Below are 20628 nucleotides of genomic sequence, written 5' to 3'. Positions count from 1 at the left end.
GTAGAATAGGATGGATAGGTACTCGTTTGCTCACTTTTTAGTCTTGACTTTAACATATGAGATGTATGAGACTAGAAGGATTATTTTTTCAAATTGGAGAGAAGAATGAAGATTATCGGAACTTCAGATACCACCAGTGCGTCGACAAATATTCGATACTATCTAAGATCTTGGAAGGAGAAACTGCCACTGGAATCCAGGCAACTTCTTCTGCATCTCCATCTTCGCGTGGGGCTCGACATATTCCAGTTATTCATTTCAGATGGCAATCAAGTTTGCATTTTAGCGAGGAATTGCTCACTAGTAACCTAGATGTCGAATACTACGATTATGCTCCTAAAGTTGGAAGAAAGAGAGGATCGGCCAGTGTAGGGCCTACGACATCGGCACACAGATCTTGCCAGAGCAAGTCAAGCAGAAGTTTCGACAATCCATTCGTTGAGTGTGCCAACTCGCTCAACAACCTAGCCTCAGTGAAACTGCAGATTAAGGATCGTCGCTCCAACGACTCTGAGAAATATGATGTTACAATGGCAAATCAGGTTACAGAGTCGTTCGAAGGCGTGTCCAAAGGGAGGAAAGTCACAGCTCTTTTACAACTTCAGGATGACAAATGGTGTAAGACTTTCTTGACTATGGCACGCGATCTTCAGGAGTATTGGATTAACTCTCCGGAGGTTGCCCCACAGAAGGGGTCAGATCAAGAGTAGTTCCTATTTCCAACTTGAAATTTGATCCGTATAACCCATATTCAAAAAGATTCAACCAAAAATTACTTGCAAATGAAAGTTAAATTACTTTCTCTTCATAGAAATTTGTTTGAGCCACCTCATAGTGAGTTTAACAATCATTGCTCTCTTAATTGAGTTCAACAATATTGAATATTGCATGTTAGGTACTTGTGCATTATCATATCCAATCACACTAATTATATATGGCCTCCTTTCTTTAGTAGTAATAGTTACTTGACATGTAAGATCTAACTTACATAATTGATAGATAAAAAATTAGCTGATCTGAGATCTCTACAATGTAGTTGTAGATGCAACCGCAAAAAGTTGCTCATGGCTCAGAATGGTTGAATCTGCAATTGCATCGATCCCTCTTTCATGATTGGCGATCAACCTAAATATGTTTTTTCATGGTACTTCCATGTGCTACCCTATGAGTACTCAATACTTCTCTTTCTGTAATAGTCATTTTTGGCCATTTGACATATATGACCTAACTTACATAATTGGTAAAGCGTGATTGGTGATGGACACCCATTGAGTATTCACAATACTTTTCCTTTTTCTTTTATCGTCATCACATTCACTTGACATTTAACATATAAGACATGCATATTTGGTAGGTGGTGATTTGAGTCGAATAAAAGGACCAACAGAACAGAATCACATGTTGCTTCATGAATGTTGGATACTTTTTTCCTTGGATAAAGTAGGATGACGGACAACAACCCTTATTTCATCTAAGAAATATGTAGAGGTGGAGCGCACCATTTTGCCCTCTGCGAGAGAAAAATCTTCGCTAGCATCGAAAAGGTTACTTAAGATGAGTATCCAATCTATAATTGGTCGTTAATGTCTACATTACTCCCAAGCTGGCCTGTACTATAAAAGGGTTCAATTGCTAAAAAAAAAAAAATGTTGTTCAAGCGATAAAGTGTGACTACCTTAAAGTTAAGGGGCAAAAATGTTATTAACTCTATTTAAAAACCAAATGACAGCAAAAAGTAGGCGCGTGCCCCAACCACCAAATATCTCCTTCTTGAAGAAGAGGCAATCTGAAAAAGCAGGCTACAAAAGTACTTTCACTATTTATATGTTTTCTTTTTCATAAATTACACCAAAAATACTTTACTGCGACTACTGGCTTTCTTCTTCACACATTCTCTCTCTAGGGTTCTACGTTGAGGACGAAGCAATCCATAAATACTCAGTCAATTGAAGTCAACAAAAATGGTAAATTAAATTTCGTCGAAGTTTTACAGTTTTGGTTCCACTGACTCAGATCTATTCATATTGTATTTTGATTTTTGGAAATTTTCTGTATTTAATTTGGGGTTTCTTCCCGGTGGTTTAGGAAGGGGTTGCGAATAGCAGCAATAGCAAATTGGACGAAAGAATTGAAGCTTTATTGAATGAGGAGAAGCAGATGAGGCAGAATGGCGACGTCGCCGGCACCAGAAAGGCCGTTACTGAGATTCTTCAGCTTTGCTTTGAAGCTCGCGCTTGGAAAACCCTAAATGATCAGATTGTTCTCTTGTCCAAACGCCGAGGACAATTAAAACAGGTTTGGTTTCTTTCGTCTCCCTGTTTGTGGTTTAGAAATTTTAATTATACACGTGTCTAGAAATATAGATTTGGTTTCACATGAATAATAAGCATTTGTTGTTTATTTGTTCAGCTATAGGTTTTGTTTTTGAGTTAATTGGTTTCTTTTTAATTTCGATGTTCTGTGTAAACTGAAATTGATTTGTCGGAAAAATGGTTGTTTGGTGACTTAAATTACCATACATGTAGATGTGAAAGGAAGGTTTTATTGGATTATTGACTTAAAATCAGCTTTTTTTAGTGGGTGTGTACTTTGATTGGTTGACAGGTTTCTCTGGGGAAAATGTTAATGTGATTGGACAGTTTTGATCTTCAGTGCGCTCTGCGTTTCCTAGCTTTGATTGGTTTACTATGATTTTTGGTCCAAGTGATGGGAGATATGAATTAATTGTAGACATATTCACACGTTTATTTGATTTTTTTTGTGTATTCAGAACATGTTTATGAAAATATTCCAGGAGATATAATGTATGTAGATTGCAGAACTTTGAGCAAGCTAATGCTTTCTGTTTTAGTTGGTGTTTATTTACAATTGCAAAGCTAGCGGTGTTTGTAGATCAGGTGAATTAGTTGTAAGTTGGAGAATTTTGACTGCTTTAGGATTGTCGATTGGATTTTTTAATATACCGAATTAGTTGGCCTTTTATAGCTTTCTTTGAATATGTATAGTTCAGGCAAAGATATTTGTAGCTGGGCGGAGGATCTATATTGAACATGATGACAGAAGTTCCACAAAAGAATATATGTGTGTGCTTTTTCATGCATTCAAGTATTCTAAATAAGTTGGATCTTTATGCTTTACCTTGAAAGTATGTCTTTTGAATTGATTTACTTTTGTGATGAAAATGGTTTTAGCGCAATTGCTTGGCTTCTTTACTCATGATTGTGGCTTGTTACACTGGTTTGAAGTACAGTGACTTGTTCCAGTTTGACAACCATACATATCTTGTAGTGGAAAAGTAAATTGATATGTCATGCTTTATCATAATCTCAATGACCCTGTTTCGAGTTCTTTTCATTCTATAAGATCAAGGATTACGGACAAATTTGTACTGGAGCAGAAGATTTTACTGGGTTTTGAAGTATAGTTATCTCAGATAAATTTATGGAACAGGAATGTACGGGATGGAACCCCTATTTCAATGGCTTGTAGACTTTTCATTGAGAAGTATTTGGCACATTTGTTAGTTATATTGGATTTAGGGGGCTATTTATGACTTGCAACATTTGTTGTTGGCTCTCATGTAACTCTTCTGTAGGCAGTATGAAGCTCCTTTCTCGTGTTGCCCCCTGAGAACTCTGTGAAGAGTCAGAAGCTAAAAGTATGCTATCACTTGTTGTACTTATTTGAAGTTTGGAGAGAGAGAGAGAGAGAGTGTGTGTGTGGATCTTTAGGCACAGCATATAGCATGTTTGAGCAAAACATCCATACTCAGTGACAACTTTTTAAATTAAATATACTGTTAGTTGAGGCCACACTGTGTGTTAATATGAGTTTATGAACTTGGAAACGCTGTTTTCTGTTGGATCCCCTTAAAGAGATTGGGTATAATTCATTTCCTGCAAGCCATGGAAACATTGAATCAACCATTTTATAGTTGGGTTGATGGGGCCTTTTCATTCGCTGACTTTTCATTGACTTAAGCTGGATTCAGTCATAGCCAAGTGTAATTTCTATATTATTTTGGCTTCTGTGGGTGGATTTAAGTATGTTTACTGGTATCCACAGCTATCAACACTAGGTTGTGTAAAATCACTTTTTCTTTTTTTGAAGGTATGAGCACCTATTCTTAAGAGACCGTGGGATTGATTGTGTACTTTTCTTTCTTTTGCAAAGGATCAAAAGCTAAGATCGGAGTGAGATATTTTTGTGCCTTTCAAAAGTTTTATTTTAATAATGGGCACTTGAACAAATTCTTGGTTAATGATCTGTTTTACTTAGGCATCAGGCGTGCCCTACTGTTGGAGTGTCCTTGTATTTTTCTTTTGCTCGTAGTTGTTCTTCTGTGCTTAGTCATATACCTTAGGAAGAGTAGTGTGTGTAAAGACAGAAACAGATATTCTTTCTGTAAATTCTAGTGTCACTATGAAGAGAGACAGTAACATCTGCATTGGATGGTTGTCGCTGTCTGGTAGTGCTGGCTTAGTAAGTTGTACATCTGAAATGATCCATCTACAATTTCAGTTTTTAACTTCAGTTTGATTTTTTTATTTTTTATTTTTTTGGTCTGTATGTGGTTCTAAACCACATCCTTTGCCAAAACCCCGAGTAATAGTTTCCAATCTGCCTTCCTTTTCTGCAGGCTGTACAAGCCATGGTTCAGCAGGCAATGCAATATATTGATCAGACACCAGACCTAGAAACGAAGATAGAGCTCATTAAGACTCTTAACAACGTATCTGCTGGGAAGGTGAATCAGTAGTTGAATTTGTAAATTGGTGACCTATTTATTTTTTGGAAACTTCTTTTCTTCATCTTACTCGGGTCGTTCTTGGTGACCCCGTAGATTTACGTTGAGATAGAACGGGCTCGGTTGATCAAGAGACTTGCAAAGATCAAGGAAGACCAAGGATTGATTGCTGAGGCAGCTGATCTGATGCAAGAGATTGCGGTTAGTGTGCCAAGTTCCATATGTTTAGATATGTATCTAGATATATAGATGTTTGTTGTGTTTGGTTGTTGTGAACTGGGCATGCTGTTAATTTTGATTTTTTGTCAACGTGTTCCTTTTTCCTAATTAGTAGCAAATATGATGTTTCAGGTGGAAACTTTTGGTGCAATGGCGAAAACGGAGAAAATAGCTTTTATTCTTGAACAAGTACGCTTTAAACTCTTTCCATTACTTGTTCTTAAAGCCAGGACAGATATCAGGAACTTTGTGCACCATTTGATGTCACGATTTTGCAGGTTCGTCTTTGTTTAGATCGCAGGGATTATGTGCGTGCACAAATACTCTCAAGAAAGATAAGTCCAAGAGTTTTTGAAGCTGATACTTCAAAAGAAAAGAAAAAACCCAAGGAAGGTGAAAATATAGTGGAAGAGGCTCCTGCTGATATTCCATCACTCTTGGAGTTGAAGCGAATCTACTATGAATTGATGATTCGGTATGGGTTCTTGATTGCCCTTTTACTACTGTCAGTTTTAGGCCTCTGTTGGTTTTTTGGTGTGAAAGAAGAAATTAAAACAAAAGCAGCTAAGAGAAGGCATTCGGCTGCCTGCTTTTAGTTGCTGTTTGGTGAATATCAATCTCTCTATCTCTCTCTCTCTCTCTCTGTGCCAAAGATAATGGGTTATAGTTTAATTTGATGAACCTTTAGCCAGTAGAGGTATTGTGCAACTGCAGTTAGATTATAAAATCATTGATAAGCTTTTAAAGGGTACTAATATTCGAGTGGAACTTCAGCAATTCTAGCTAATTAGTGATATTGGGGGCTTCAAGTAGTTCTGCTGGCAATGCTTTCAAAGCAATGCGTTGTGTTCTTTTTAGCAGTTTTTGAGATGACAAAAGGTTGTGGCCTTGGATACTTTACTATGTTCTGATGTTTGGTAACTTTTCACTGCCAGTCTCATAAATTTGCAAACAATTGTAGCAATCATGTGACGTTTTAATAAGATCTCTATCAGAGAGTCCACCCCACCTCTAAAGAATGATTAAAAGTATTCATAGTTCATAAGACATTCATATCCTTATTTGAAGAAAATCAACATCAAGGACCAATTTGATCATTTTACAAATTCTAAGCCCCTCTTAATTGACTGAAGGTTGCCATAATCAGTATGGGAGGCGACTGTAATATTGCTTGGAGCTTGAGCAAGTACATGAATTTGAAAAAGGAAATATGCCTGTACTTTTGTAACCATTATTAGGACTGCACCCTAGGTAAGTTTCGAATTTGGTTTATGCAGTAGCGTGACAAACAGTGAAACGCGTGAAGTGGTGCTTTCCTGATTTTTAGGCAGTTTTGAACTCATTGAGATTGAGTCTGGTGTTGTGATACATTGAGTGTGTCTCATAATGGTGTCTTTTATGTACGGTTTTGATAGCTGTATATCTTTTACCTGACAGGTAACATGGTCATAATTCAAAAATTTGTTGGCAAATAGTTTCCAAAACCAACCTGTCTGCTTACTATTTCAATCTTATCTGTATAGGTACCATTCACATAGCAATGATTATCTTGAAATATGCCGCTGTTACAAGGCAATATATGACATCCCCTCTGTTAAAGAGGACCCTACACAATGGGTTCCGGTAAAGGACCTCTTCCATGAACATATCTTTATTCTACTTGATTAGATATTGTGTCATAAATTAAAGATTGGTTGACAGTTGAACAGATTTTCTTTCAGCTCTGCTGATCTCTTTCATTACCATCATTTGTGCAGGTGCTTAGGAAAATATGCTGGTATTTGGTGCTTTCACCACATGATTCTATGCAGTCAAGTCTTCTTAACTCAACTTTGGAGGACAAAAATCTTTCAGAAATTCCTCATTTTAGGTTTGTCCTGTATAAGATTTTTCAGTTTCCTCTGTTTTCCTTGTGGCCTACTCTTGTCTGTGCTGCATCTGAGTTACACTAATTTGGGCCTGATTCTGTGATAAGGCTGCTTTTGAAACAATTGATTACAATGGAGGTCATCCAGTGGACAGCCTTGTGGAATACATTTAAAGAAGAGTTTGACAATGAGCAGAACATGCTTGGTGGCTCCTTAGCTGATAAAGCAGCTGAGGACCTTAGACTCAGAGTAATAGAACACGTAATTTCCTGGAAATCTTTAATCTATGTGATATGTCTAATTTTCATAATGACTACACCCCCTGAATTTACTGCTGTTATAGCAGTCTGTTGTCTCTTTTGATTTTCTTAGTAAATCAATGATCACTAATCTACAGAAGTATTCTTGCAATGCAGAATATCCTTGTTGTCTCAAAGTATTATTCACGAGTAACCTTGAAGAGACTTGCAGATTTACTGTGTCTAAGTATCCAGGTTTGTTTCATTTCTTGTAACACTAGTAGTTCCATCTGCATTTGTTTAAAAAAAATAGAAGTTACGGATGGCTATAAAACTACCGTGAAGTATTAGGGGTAGTTATAAAACTACCTTGATATTCCATTAATTTTGTGTGAGAGGTTTGTCCAATTTCATCTTTCATTACATGGGTTGTGTTGGTGTTTTCAGTGTTATGATTTGTGGTAGTTTCTTAGTGGTTGATGAATTGGGGGTTAAAAAACTTCATTAACATCAGACTCATGCTTTATATATAGAAAGATATTATACTTTGTTCCCCATTCCTGCAGAAAGTAAATCAATTCTAGTTATAATTTTTATGTACTTGCAGCAAACTTGTTATTCCTCAGCGACGCCCCCCCCAAAACAACAACAAAAAAACAAAAGCAAAAATCTTCTTTCTTTTTTGTACATCTTGTGGTTTTTACACTTAAGCTGTTTCATATGGTGATATAAATAATGATGATGGTGACAAAAACAATACTGGTGAATGAAATCTTCCTTTTATGTGAAAATTCCTTTTTCTTTTGAATGGAAATGATTGAACTGATGATGTGCTGGACATGGATTGCTAGGGCTTACGTCTCACCAGGTGTTGCTTTATGTCAAATAACCTTCCTTCTCTCTTCCAATTTTTTTTCCCTTTTGTCCTTTCTTTCCCCATTTCTCCTATGGTCTTGTGCTAGCAGCTGCGCAATGTGGTTAACAAAACACGGATTATTGCTGTATCAACTCTACTGGGTTCTAATTATTTTTCAACTTCATTTGTAAGATGAGTTTAATCAGGATTCTGGATCATTTTGTGTTTGGTCAGTAAGAAGCTTCTAATAAATATTAATTGCCCATGCCCATACCATACGATTTGTTTCTGTAACTTGAACTTGAAATTAAGATGAAAAAATTGTTTGACATGATATATGATACATTGTTCAAGTTAATGACAGAATTTTCTGAGTATTTTGGTTTTAAAGATGTTTGGCATGATACGTCAATTAAACTTTTTTCTTGTGCTGAACTGTAGAACAGTTATGAATGTAATAATGTGAAAAAGTCTTAACACCAAAGAGAATGGCTTAGTTTTGTAGTAGGTGCATGTTTTGGTTCTTTTCTGAAACTGCATACTGGATGTATGTTGAAATCAGTTTAAAGTGCCCTTATTTCACCTAAGTATCTATACATGCTTTTGAGCCATTTCATGTCTCTCATGGTTTATGACGTGCACCTAGAATTTCTTATATTCATTTCAGCTGTGTTATATATAGAGACTAGGATGGTAAACCACCACCCCCCCCCCCCCCTTTTTCGTCCTTCCCTATACCAATTGAAAAGAAAGCCTTAAACTTGCTGCTATTGTGCTATAGGAAGAATTTATGATGGAAATTCTGTACCCTCCAAATCTCTATTTAATTTATCATCTGCTATCCTCTTCCTGCACATATAATAGACTTTATGGTGCTTGGTTACTTTATGTCTTTCCTCTTTCAAGACCCTTACAAACTTTAATTCCAATTCATTTGTCCCTCATGCTTTTTAAAGCTGGGATGATTGTAGATTTAGCCCCCAAAGTTCTTGACTGGTTTCCATTTTGGTTCCTGTGTTTCAGCTGAACACTTTTACTTGCTTATATTATGTAATTGTTCCTATGTAGGCCCTTGTGTTTAAATTTTGAAACATCTGGTGCCATTTGTTTTTGTAACTATGGATGTTGGTATATTTTAGCCGTATCAAATAGAATCATGGAAACTCTAGTGATCAAGCATGTTGAACATGGAAACATGAGATGTAAGTGCCATGAAACCAAACATGAAGGGCCAAAAGGATTTCTTTGGATCATGATGGACCTGGACTGGATTGTAACAAAGGAGAAAAAGTGGGATGCTAGCATTTTTTTCTCAGATTTTCTCCTGTTTCACTGCTTTAGCAGTACAGACTTTTCCATCGTTCATCCTACTGCATACTCTATATAGAAGCATATACTGTACCCCATCATCATATATGCATAATGCAGTTCTGCAAAGGCATTTACCCTGCATAATGAACCCTTGGTAGGTCCTTTTTATCTGAATTTACCTTTTAAACCGGGCTTTGTGGTTTTGGGATATCTATGTGCCTATAAGCTTTAGAGGGCTATGTCATAATTATTCAGTGATTCAGATCTATTATATTAGTTGTCCTCTTTTGCCTGGTGTTTCCATTTTTTCCCATTCAATTACATGATCTGTCCTTTCTTTTTCCATCCTTCGTGCAAGAAATCCTTTTGCAAGATTTTGTTTTTCACTTCACCAAGTAGAACTCCCTTTGGGAGTTAACTTTACAGCAATCTTCTTTTTTTTTTTTCAAATCAAAGAACCCGTAATTTCTTACTGTCTGGTAACTGTATTTTGGTTATTTAGCCAATATTTGCATAGAAAGAGTGTCGTTATACAATTGAAACCCTGGCCGTGTTTCTTTTACAGTCTCGGAAGATTTGCAGTTTTCTTGAAAATGTGATTTTGCAGATATTTCGAACACATTGTTTTCGTCGTCTTCTTCTCTAATGTTATACGTGTTTCTATTCGATTTCTCCCTATTGCAGGAGGCTGAGAAGCATCTGTCAGATATGGTTGTCTCCACAGCACTGGTTGCAAAGATTGACAGGCCACTGGGAGTAGTCTGTTTCCAAAAAGCAAAAGATAGCAATGATATCTTGAATTCATGGGCTATGAATTTAGAAAAGCTTCTTGATCTTGTGGAAAAGAGTTGCCATCAAATTCACAAGGAGACGATGGTTCACAAAGCTGTCTTGAAAGCTTGAATACATGCTGACATCATGACATCCGCGTAAGATTTTATCTGTGACTTTTGTTGGGAATGCATTTGGCGATTACTTTTGCATGTTACAGAGATATGTCCAATAATGTGAGATTGTAATTACATCCTCGCAGGTTGGCGTTGGGGTCCCTTTTGGCAATATTTGCCTGAGAACATGTTGGACTTGAATTCTAGCCGAAAAGCTATGCGTGAATTTTTTCCTTCTGCAGATTGGTGCTGATGCTTCTACATGTTTCTGCCGAGCCTTCTGTGATGCTTTGTATCTGTTTCGCGATTTATTCATTATCACAAAAAACTTCTACACTTTAGTGCTTAGGAATCGCTTGGTATTGGCGCCTGTACTCCTTTTTGCACATTTAACTTGCGAATTAGGGCCTCAAAATCATATTTTATCTCATGATCCATTACTGTTTCAAGTGTTTTTCATGTTCTTGTTTATACCGGTGTCGGGATCGAGATTTGGATACGGATCTTCAATTCGCCATCACAAACTGATTTTTGTTTAATGATTTAGTGGCCTTTAACGCTTTGCAAGAGGCTGTATCGAGAGTTACTGGTAGTTTTCGAAGGCTTCTTTCCACTAGTGGTTGTTACGTTTTTGCATTAGCTCTTGAAACTTCTGTTGCGTCTGGAGAAATCTCAATTCCATTTTCTCATGAAACAAAAAGGCGTTCAACATACTGATACAGAACAGGGGCAAACCACCCACCAACTTTGCCTGACAATTCAAAGCCTATAACAATAAGCAAACACTTTTGGCAATGTGACATGCTCGTATGCTTTTCAGGTCAAAATACAATCTGGGGTATACTTTCGAGGCTATTTCAAATATGAAACTTTGAAAAACTATTTATCGATTTTTTCCCTTCCTTATTTACACCGAAGTAAAAGTGTAAAATCCCAAATTGCTCGACTTGTGGTTTTGTACTGCATATAGCTTTTTGTTTTCCCTATCAATTAGTGTCCTTTGCCCTTATTATTTTACGGAAAGTGCTCGGTTTCAATAAAAACTAAGCGAGTTATTCAAAGTTTTGATCAATAGGTAGGGAAAATGGATGAAAATCTCATAGTTGTACGATTCTCATGGATGAGAAATTGTACAATGAGGAGCCCTCCTAATGATCATACGAGAACACAGGATCCAATATTCAAAAAGATGTTCATGTCCCCTGTTCAATGTATTATGCAATCCGTGCAGTTCACCGCAGCAATCAAGTTTAGCCCTTTGAAGCCACTTACCAACTGTTTACACATATCCTTCCTTTGCTGTCTGCTGCAATTTCTGCTGAAGAACACTGCTGACTTCTCATTGTTGATGCTTTTTCCCTGATGCTTTCTCATATTTGGTGAGCAATTCCTGTAGTGCTTGGTCTTCTATATCATTTTAAATAACTGAGAAACACAGAAAATATTTCCCCATTTCTTTATCTACTTTTATAGCTTCTACTCTTTCAAATTAACATGCATACTTTATAAGAGAATATAAAAGAAAAATGCAGTAATCCTAATTTAAACTGTACAGAATTTGTGAAAAAGATTCCATCTTTCATACTTTATAAGTGACAAAAGAAGAAGCTTTTAAAGTACTTGGTTCTGTCATGAATACCTACCTATTCTTGACAACCATTTATTATTTCAAGAACTTAGCAGAGTAGACCTTAATATATAAGGTGCAATATAGAAATAGTATGCATCTCAAGACCTGCTTAATCATTTGCTCAATCGATATGCTGGAATAGCCATCAGATGCTTGGCCCTGGTCATCACAAGGCCAAATTCCTCGGTCATGTCTAGCTCTGAAGGCAGCATCCCATTTGGAAGTTCCCAATTGAAACAATGCACCATTCGTGCCAACATAAGACGGACCACAGTTAGCCCCAACTGCATTCCAGGGCAGCTTCTTCTGCCTGAGCCAAAGGGAATAAGCTGGAAATCATGTCCTCTTACATCTATGTTGCTCCCAATAAATCTCTCTGGTGTAAACTTCTCAGGATCAGACCATGCATTTGGATCTCTTCCGATTGTCCAAGCATTGATCGTCACTCGGGAATCTTTCGGTATATGGAAACCGTCAACTATGCAATCCTCCAAGGCTGCATGAGGAAGAAGTAATGGTACAACAGGATGGAGCCTTAATGCTTCCTTTACAACCATGTCTAAGTATGTCAGGTTTTCCAATTCTGATTCCTCAACCATCCTGTGTAGGCCTACTTTTTCGTCCAATTCTTGCTGGACTTTCCTCATTACTCGGGGGTTTTTCAAGAGCTCCGCGAGTATCCATTCAACAGTTGTAGCTGTAGTGTCCATTGCTGCAGTAAGCAAGTCCTGAAATGAAGATGCATATTTTTTTAATCTCTATGTTTCAGGAGATTAACTAATGTTAAGGGAAAGCAATGGCAGAAAGTTCTCACACCCTAGTGGACTAACAATAGAACACCATCAGTCAACCTGACACTTGTCAATCATGATTAGAGAGAAGTTGATTCAGAATTCAGAAAGATCCTACTGTGACTTGAGCTAGTAAATATAAAGACTGATGGAAAGTAAGACGCAAGAAATGATCACCAGGAGCAATCTAAAAATGTTGTATTGGCTATGTAAACGACAAAAGCTTTGGCCTTTGAGAAAGTAAGCCATGGATCATTGCAGAGTTGAGAAAGAAATGGAGCATCCAACTTAAGAGTAGATTGTAAACTTAATTCATGCATTCCTTACCACCAAAACTGCTTTGATGTGGCGGCGATCAAATTCAAATTCAGTTTCTTTAGATTTCATGAGGGCCAAAATGGTATAGACAAAGTCATCAGCTTGCCTAGCTTGGTTTGCAGATTGCTCGTGTTCATCAATAATCTTCTCTAAGAATTCATCAAAAATTTTGCCAACAGTCTTCATTCTCCTGGTCAAGCCTTGAAAATCAAGTACCTTGAGAAAAGGATAGTAATCTCCAAGGTTAGGTGTTGCCATTAATTGCATAGCCTCTTTAATCACATCTTTGAAGCCTCTCTCATCAAATTCCTTATCAGCATACTTCTTTCCAAACACCATCAGACAAGTAATGTTCGCGCTTAAGGCAGCAACTTCAGCACCAATATCAACAACATCATGATTAAGAGCCGCCTGTTTGAGTGATTCAACAAACAATCCAAGCTCTTCCTTTCTCACAGACTGAAATGAACCGATCTTAAGATTACTAAGCAAATTTAAGGTGCATAATTTACGCATGTTGCGCCAATATGGACCATATTTCCCAAAGGCCAGGCTTCTTTGCCCAAACATCAGATACTTTGCAGCTTCATGAGGTGGCCTACTGGCAAAAACAAGATCATATGTCTTCAGGAATTGCTCAGCCGCATGGGGGGATGAAACAACGATGTTTGATATGAATCCGAATCGTAGATGCATGATAGAACCATATTGCTTAGACAGCTTATGCAGATCCTGGTGAGGATTTTTCCCCAACAGATGAAGATGTCCTAGAATAGGAACTCCTCTTGGACTAGGGGGCAATTTCTTCTTCTTGTTCTTTCTGATCAACAATGAATTGAAGAGAAGAACAGTTGCAAGTACTGTGAAAGTTACCCAGACCAAAGCTGAAAACATCATGATTTGGAAGATCCTTGTTGCTTTCTTGTCTTTTTCAGCTTGAATTTATGCAGATGCTTGAAGTGATGATAGGTAACAAATGTTATTTAGCAGAATAAAAATGTGACACAAACTTTATTCAGAATTTTTGGCTGTTTTCTTTTCTTTGAACTTCTAAAAAACCGGTCAATTTGTTTCCTATTAATTTTGTTATCTAAATTCAAACGGAACCGTTAATTTTCTTTGATTTCTAAATCAACTGAGGATTAGAAGTTGCATCAGGTGGCTTAAATAAAATAATAGGAATTCCTCTGTTTACCCATGGAATATGTGTTACTATTAGGTAGTAAATCACATCACAGGAATTATTTGTCAAAATTTATTTGCTTGCATTATCAATACATTTTCTAACCATCATTTTATCTCATGTACATCATATCAAAAAAAAAATACTATAGTATTTTTTTAAAAAAATTATCTCAGATAATCTACTATCCGATGGCTTATAGTGATTTTCATTAAAGTACCTTTATTGGAAAATTAATTTTAAAAAAAGCCCTGCTTGACGTATTTAACATATGTTGGAATATTTCAAAAAAAGAAAATTTTTTGTCATTATTAATCACAATTTTAGTCACAAATTCTTTGTAAAAGTCAAGAATTTTTATTGTTGTTAGGGTTGATATTAATGCCAATTTGATATCATAGAATGAATCTAGACAAATATGTTTTGTAACAAAAAAAAAAAGTCAATGATTATGCATTAAGGTTGTAACTCCTATACGTTTTCAAAAGGATTGCGAGTTTTAAAAGGATTATTATATCATTCTCTTACATCTATCCTGCAAAAGTAATAAATTAAAGAACTGTTTAACTTGAATATTTTTATATAGAGCAAGAAACAGAATTGGGTCACGCCTTATCTTGGACTATTAATAGGCTACAGAAATATTACTTTAATATTATGTTGGACTATTAATAGCCATAGTAATATTGTGTTGGACTTTGTATGCTAGAAGCAATGTGCTAAAACTTTCTATATCAGGTCACAAATAAGAGAGCAAATTAGTTCGCACCTCTTCCTATTCCATTGTATAGTACTAAATCTATTAGAGTTTTTTAGCAAGTATCTAATAAGGACTCATTAACACACTCAAATTTGACCTAACATATCATGTATATATATACATACTAATAGTTATTATCCTTATATTTATACAAGTTTTCAAATTAATATCATATTTTCAAAAATATAACACCTGAAATTAGGGGTGGACACGGGTCGGGTATCCGCCCCTATTATGATTTGGTTGATCCGACCCTAATATATCGGATCAACCATTTTGCAATCTTAACCTGCTCCTAATGTCTTCGGGTACTCGAAAAAAAGAGGCAGGTCATAGGGCACCCGCCACTAAAAAAAAAACTATTTTCCAATAAAAAAATTGCTTTCCACCTAATATCAATATGTTTTTCAATATAAAAAAAATCCGCTTTCCAATTAATATTAATAGAGATATTATTATCAAAGTCCATACATCACCATTCTCATGCATTTCATCCAACAATGAAACCAATCTCATAAATTTAGTACATATTGGAATTATAATATCTAATAGATAAAAGAAAATTTCATGATAATTTTGAGTACATTACCATTCTCACACATTTCATCCTTCTACAACACAACAAACACAAGGGTAATAAGTATTCGGCAACTTTTCCAACTTCCTTAAGGATGTTATGGTACAAGACTGCATCCCAAATGAATCGACTGTGTAATCAAGTCCGAAAAATAATTGAACAGAGCTGATTATTTTTGGAGAAAGTATATCCAAAATAAGTTTGAAAAACCCTCCCGAACTTCCTTACATCTTTGGAATAGACCTTATGGCACTAAAGGTGATGAAAAAGAAAAATAAATTTCTTGCATTAAAACAAAAGAGAGAAATTTAAGTGACATAATTCCAATAAAATAAATCAAATAAATAAATAAATGAAAGACATAAATTTTTTAATTACCTAGCTAACAGAAAATTGGAGCTTCAAACACAAATATTTGATTGAATTGATGAAAAATTTGCAAGAAAGATCAATGCAGGTAGAATAAAAATGAAAAGGATGAAGGGATGAACAATTCTTATGATAGAGTTTCACAAATTTTTTTTCATTTTGTTCATTTGGTTCAGGCTTCATTGAGAATATTCTCTTTCTTCAGACAAGATAAGGAGAGGCGGATCATATGAGATTAGAATATGAGGTTATGAGCCATTTCACTTACATTTAGGATTAAAATTATAAAATTATAAAATGACCCCTAATTTTTTAAATATTTATATAATATACCTTGCGGGTTGGGTACCCATGGATTTTTATCTTTTTTATCCGTATCAGTACCCATTTTTGTGGGTACCCGATCCTCATTTGTCTCGCTAAGAAAAATCGAATCGGATATCCTATTTTTCGGATCGGATCGGATCGGGTTCATCAGGTTTTCGGATCGGCAGGTTTTTTTGTCCACCCCTACTTGAAATAGATTTTTATGAGTATTCAATAAGCACCCGTTAAACATACCCAACATATTATTATACTATAATACTACTCACAAGTATTTCTTTTCTTCCCTTTATGTGATGCCATATATAATCTTACTGATTAGATTTCTCATCATCAGCCAATTATTATACTACTGTATAAGTTATCAAAAGTCATAACTGGCATGAACCATCAAATGTGGAATGCTTCTCCTGCCATATTCAAATTTTAGACTTGGTAGCTTTGTCTTGATTATACAACTAAGGGCCTGTTTGGAAGGCCTGTTTTTTACCATGTTTTTATTATACTAGTTTTTTAACAACTTGTGCTACAAGAACCCCAAAAACTTATCAAAGTTTTTAACCTACACACTTAAAATATCCAAAACAAAAAAAAATTCCCTTCCCCTTTTCTTCTTCTTCCTCCCCCCCCACCACCTCCGTCGCTGGCCACCATCTCCGCCGCCTCTTCCGGTCTTTTTTTTTTTTTTCCCTCTCCCCCTCTTCCTCCCCTACCATCCTCCCCTCTGTCTTTTTTTTTCTCTCTGCGTCTCTCCCACTCCTCCCCCACCACCCTTCCCCTCTGGCCGATCTGGTCGCCAGACCAGATCGCACCGGGGGAGGGTGAGGGTGGCGGGGAAAGCGGAGGAGAGAGGGAGAAGGAAAATTGCCCATAAAAAATGGAGCCAGGGGAGTGGTCATGGGAGGACCAAACAGCCAATGGTGGTGTATCCAAATGGGACGGCGTCAAGAACAAGCAAGCCCAGAACAATATGTAGTCCATGAGAACTGGAGATCTCTGTTTTTTCTACCATTTCGGCTCTAAAGCCTGCCGTGTAGTGGGTGCTGTCTCTGTTGTCCGTGAATGGTACGCTGATGATAGCGGTGATAGTGCAGTGGATGTGAAGGCGGTTGGCGAAATGCGGAGGCCGGTGGGCTTGGGGGAAATGAAGAAAGAGAGTGGATTGCAAAGATGTGGCCTGTTCAAGCAGCAGAGGTAACGGGGAAGGGGAGGGGGAAGGAAGAAGAAGAAGAAGAAAAAGAGAAAGAAAAGAAAAAGAAAAAGAAAAAGAAAAAGAAAGAAAGAGAAAAAAAAGAAAAGAAAAAAAAAGAAAAAAAAGTTTTTCACCTTACAAAAACTTCTACAAAATTTTTCACCTTACAAAAACTTCTACAAAATTTTTTCAAAAACTTCTACAGTGCACTACAGTAAAGTTTTAAACAAACTCCCAAAAAACTCAGGTTCCAAACAGGCCCTAAGTTTGATTAATCTTTTTTTTTTAAAGGAAGTTTGACTATCTTCAATTTTAATAGTCATGCTTGACAAATTAATCGCAATCCAAGCCATATATTTGTGCTTCTGCTTCTCTGTGCCAATTGAGAAGCAATTGCCTTTTGGAAGCCCAAACTCTTTTAGTTCCAATCTTAGAACGCAACCAATTTTTCTGTTCGGCCTTTTGACCTTTCAGATGCTCTTATTTTAAGTAATATGTAATTTCCAAATGCTTTTTTTTTGTGTCTCGAAGATCATAATTTATTTTTCGAGCTTTAATTTCTTAAATCAGCATATGTCAATTGACCATTTACAATTACAACTTCAAACAACTATCTAATTTTCACATTTACAAATTAAACAAGATGTTTGATGATGTTTCTTCTCCTTTTCTTTTTCCCTCTTTAATCGGCAAACTCCAAATGTTTTGGGCACGATTTAGCTGATAATGTTTTTTTTTTATTTAAAAGCTTTGCAGCCGTGCAATATTTCATTTCCATCACTTCAAGTAGGTTATATAATTGAATTAATTTTCCAATGTCTTTTCCCTATTAAAGTATTGATAGAAGAAGCACGAATCCAATTTTTTCAACCCTAGTACTGCCAACTAGAGGTTTTAAGGAGTTTGATTATTATTTTGATAATAAGGAGTTTGATTATTTGCATGTTTGAATCTTCCAAGGATGTTAGCTTGCAGCTTGTAGTTAGCTGAAAGTGGAATGGCTTATAAGAGAAATTGGGAGCTTAGAATTAAATGTTAATTTGAATTTTGTTCAACGCACTTTTATTTAATGTGTTTTCTGTGTATTTCTATTTTTAATTTATTTGTAATTTGTAGTTCATTGAGATTACTCAGTCTCCTTGTGATGAGTTGTGGGATTTATCCAGTTTGACTATGCTTTACTGATCAAGAAAATGTGGGTTTTAAGGGGAAATAAGGACAGATAAAAGATGAAATCAAGAAACTTATAAATAAGCTACAAACCCATATAAACTCTATCACATCATTTGTACTGCTAACGTTTATTACATCCTAAGCCTGAATCATCCCAACACCAAGAATTAACTCCGGACAGATAGTTGAGTCCATTTGTGCAGGTTCTATTATTATATGAAATTATGATGTGTTTTATTTAAAAAAGAAAAGAAAAGAAAAGATTGCTGAGATCTATTATTAAATAAAATGTTATTCTTTTAGGTATAAAAAAATTTTTGGGTGGATTCATTTCCAACCACCACCACGAATTAGAGCATATTTTCGAAACCATAAATCATTTATAGGGATTCTATATCACCTACCAATTCAGTAGTCATATTGACAACAATATTCGAACAGACTATTTTACTTGTTGATATATGTTTTACTTAGAGTCAAATGGAATATATGTTTTACTCGTTGATATTATGTTTTACATAGAGTCAAATAGTATATATGTTTTACTTGTTGATAGCCCTTGGCCATTCCAAAGTCCAATGCCACATAGTGGGCCATTGTTATGGTCCCAACCCTTACCCTTACGCCTGCTGCTACTCTACCTCTCCAATTAACTCTAGTTGGGCCTCTTGCAGTAGTAGAATTAGTTATATCAGCATTTCAGCACTCATCCCAACACTAGAAATCAAAATAGGCTCAACATTAATTTTAGAGTGGCCCTTACCAGCTCCCCTTCCTACACCCCTATTGGTACCACTTTTTTCACCTCTATCTTGTGCTAGAAGTCTAGCAGCTCGTTTAGTAGGTCCATGTACCTTGCAACACATCAAAAAGTGACAGCTAGATGTAGATATAAAAAACCCAACAAGTATATATTTTAGCTTTTACATGTGCATTCACTAGTTTCTTTTGCCCAGTGACTTTGCAACTTCTATTATTGTGATCAGTATGACCACAATGACTACAATGAATTAGCAGCCCTATTTTAGATCCTTTTTTAACATGTAAATCCGCTAATGGAGCCTTTTTTCTCAATTTCTTAGGTCTACCTGAGGCTATCCTCCTACGAGATGGGAATAATAAATCAAAATTTATGTTCACCTAATTTGCATGGTCTGGCATAGGCATAATAACTCCTGCATATGCCTTTTTATATGTTTCCACTGAGTATCAATCATTAACATATGCATATGGATTTTTATTGTCTTGCACAAGTCCAGCATATGCATGAACACACGGAATTCCTGTCATATCCCACTCACTACATGTGCAAGACCTTTGAATTGCATTAACAACAAAAGTTTCAGCTATACCAGTCACCTCATACATCTCTCTTATGGACATAAGTGCGTCAAACTGAGCTAATTATTTTTTCCTCTCTTCAATTTTCTGACAAATCCTCGGACAATTGTGAGACTTCACCTTCTGAATCCAGTCTCTTTTTTCTTGAAATCTACACATTATTTGCCTTCAAATGGCTTCAAACATAGTCAAAACAGACTCCTCCCTAGCATCCTTAACCTATTGATTGAAGCTCTCACATGTGTTATTACTTAAGAGGTCACATTTTGCCCTTGAAGAAAAGGTGACCACAGCAACAAAATAGGGGACCACAGCAACATATGATTCAAACAGTAATTGTCTACCACATTAAAGGCTATTGAGCCACTAAAAAAACCCATACCCTGCTATTGTTGTTTCTACTAAGATCGAGAAAAAATTGCAAAGCCAAACCTTAAGGACTGCCCTTGCTACGATCTACTTCCACAATCTTCAAATTCAATTTTGTTGTCTGCTACGCAAGTTCATCGATTGACTTCATCTTTTCCATTCAAGATTCTGGCGAATTTCAAGTTCTTTAATGGAGGTTTTGTTAGGGATTCAGCCAAAGGAGAAAGTGGCTGATAGAGGACAAAGTGAGAGAAATTGACCGACAACAACAAAAAGAAACTTTTTGTCCTCCTAATTTCTTTTTTTTTTTTTTTGTCGCATGTGGCGGGAGATTTCCCTTCTCCATTTTGTCAGGGTAATTTTGGAAACTTGTATTTCATGAACCTAGAGATATGGGTAATTTGGTTTGTTCATTATTTTCTTAAGGATATTACTGTCTTTTCATTTTTCTGTTTATCTCCATTGGAGTTGACC

At 36.1% G+C, this 20628-nt stretch overlaps 2 protein-coding genes across 2 annotated transcripts; one reads left to right on the top strand and one right to left on the bottom strand.

Moving 5' to 3' along the window:
- Positions 1 to 1822: 1822 nt before the first annotated feature.
- On the top strand, positions 1823 to 10666 carry LOC113777760 (26S proteasome non-ATPase regulatory subunit 12 homolog A-like). Its single transcript, XM_027322952.1, has 12 exons — positions 1823 to 1964; positions 2086 to 2295; positions 4640 to 4747; positions 4844 to 4948; positions 5099 to 5155; positions 5245 to 5441; positions 6490 to 6589; positions 6724 to 6836; positions 6942 to 7095; positions 7251 to 7328; positions 9925 to 10169; positions 10274 to 10666. The coding sequence occupies exons 1-11, from the start codon at positions 1962 to 1964 to the stop codon at positions 10141 to 10143; spliced, it is 1344 nt and encodes a 447-aa protein (XP_027178753.1). The 5' UTR covers positions 1823 to 1961; the 3' UTR covers positions 10144 to 10169; positions 10274 to 10666.
- A 977-nt stretch (positions 10667 to 11643) lies between these two features.
- On the bottom strand, positions 11644 to 13762 carry LOC113778510 (cytochrome P450 CYP736A12-like). The gene is made up of 2 exons (XM_027323948.1): positions 12876 to 13762; positions 11644 to 12485 (listed from the first exon to the last, which is right to left on the bottom strand). The coding sequence occupies exons 1-2, from the start codon at positions 13758 to 13760 to the stop codon at positions 11871 to 11873; spliced, it is 1500 nt and encodes a 499-aa protein (XP_027179749.1). The 5' UTR covers positions 13761 to 13762; the 3' UTR covers positions 11644 to 11870.
- Positions 13763 to 20628: the final 6866 nt, after the last annotated feature.

This window comes from Coffea eugenioides, chromosome 7 (assembly GCF_003713205.1).
Source record: "Coffea eugenioides isolate CCC68of chromosome 7, Ceug_1.0, whole genome shotgun sequence".
NCBI lineage: Eukaryota > Viridiplantae > Streptophyta > Magnoliopsida > Gentianales > Rubiaceae > Coffea > Coffea eugenioides.
The sequence above is the reverse complement of the archived record's forward strand: the minus strand, read 5'-3'. Positions and strand labels throughout refer to the sequence as shown.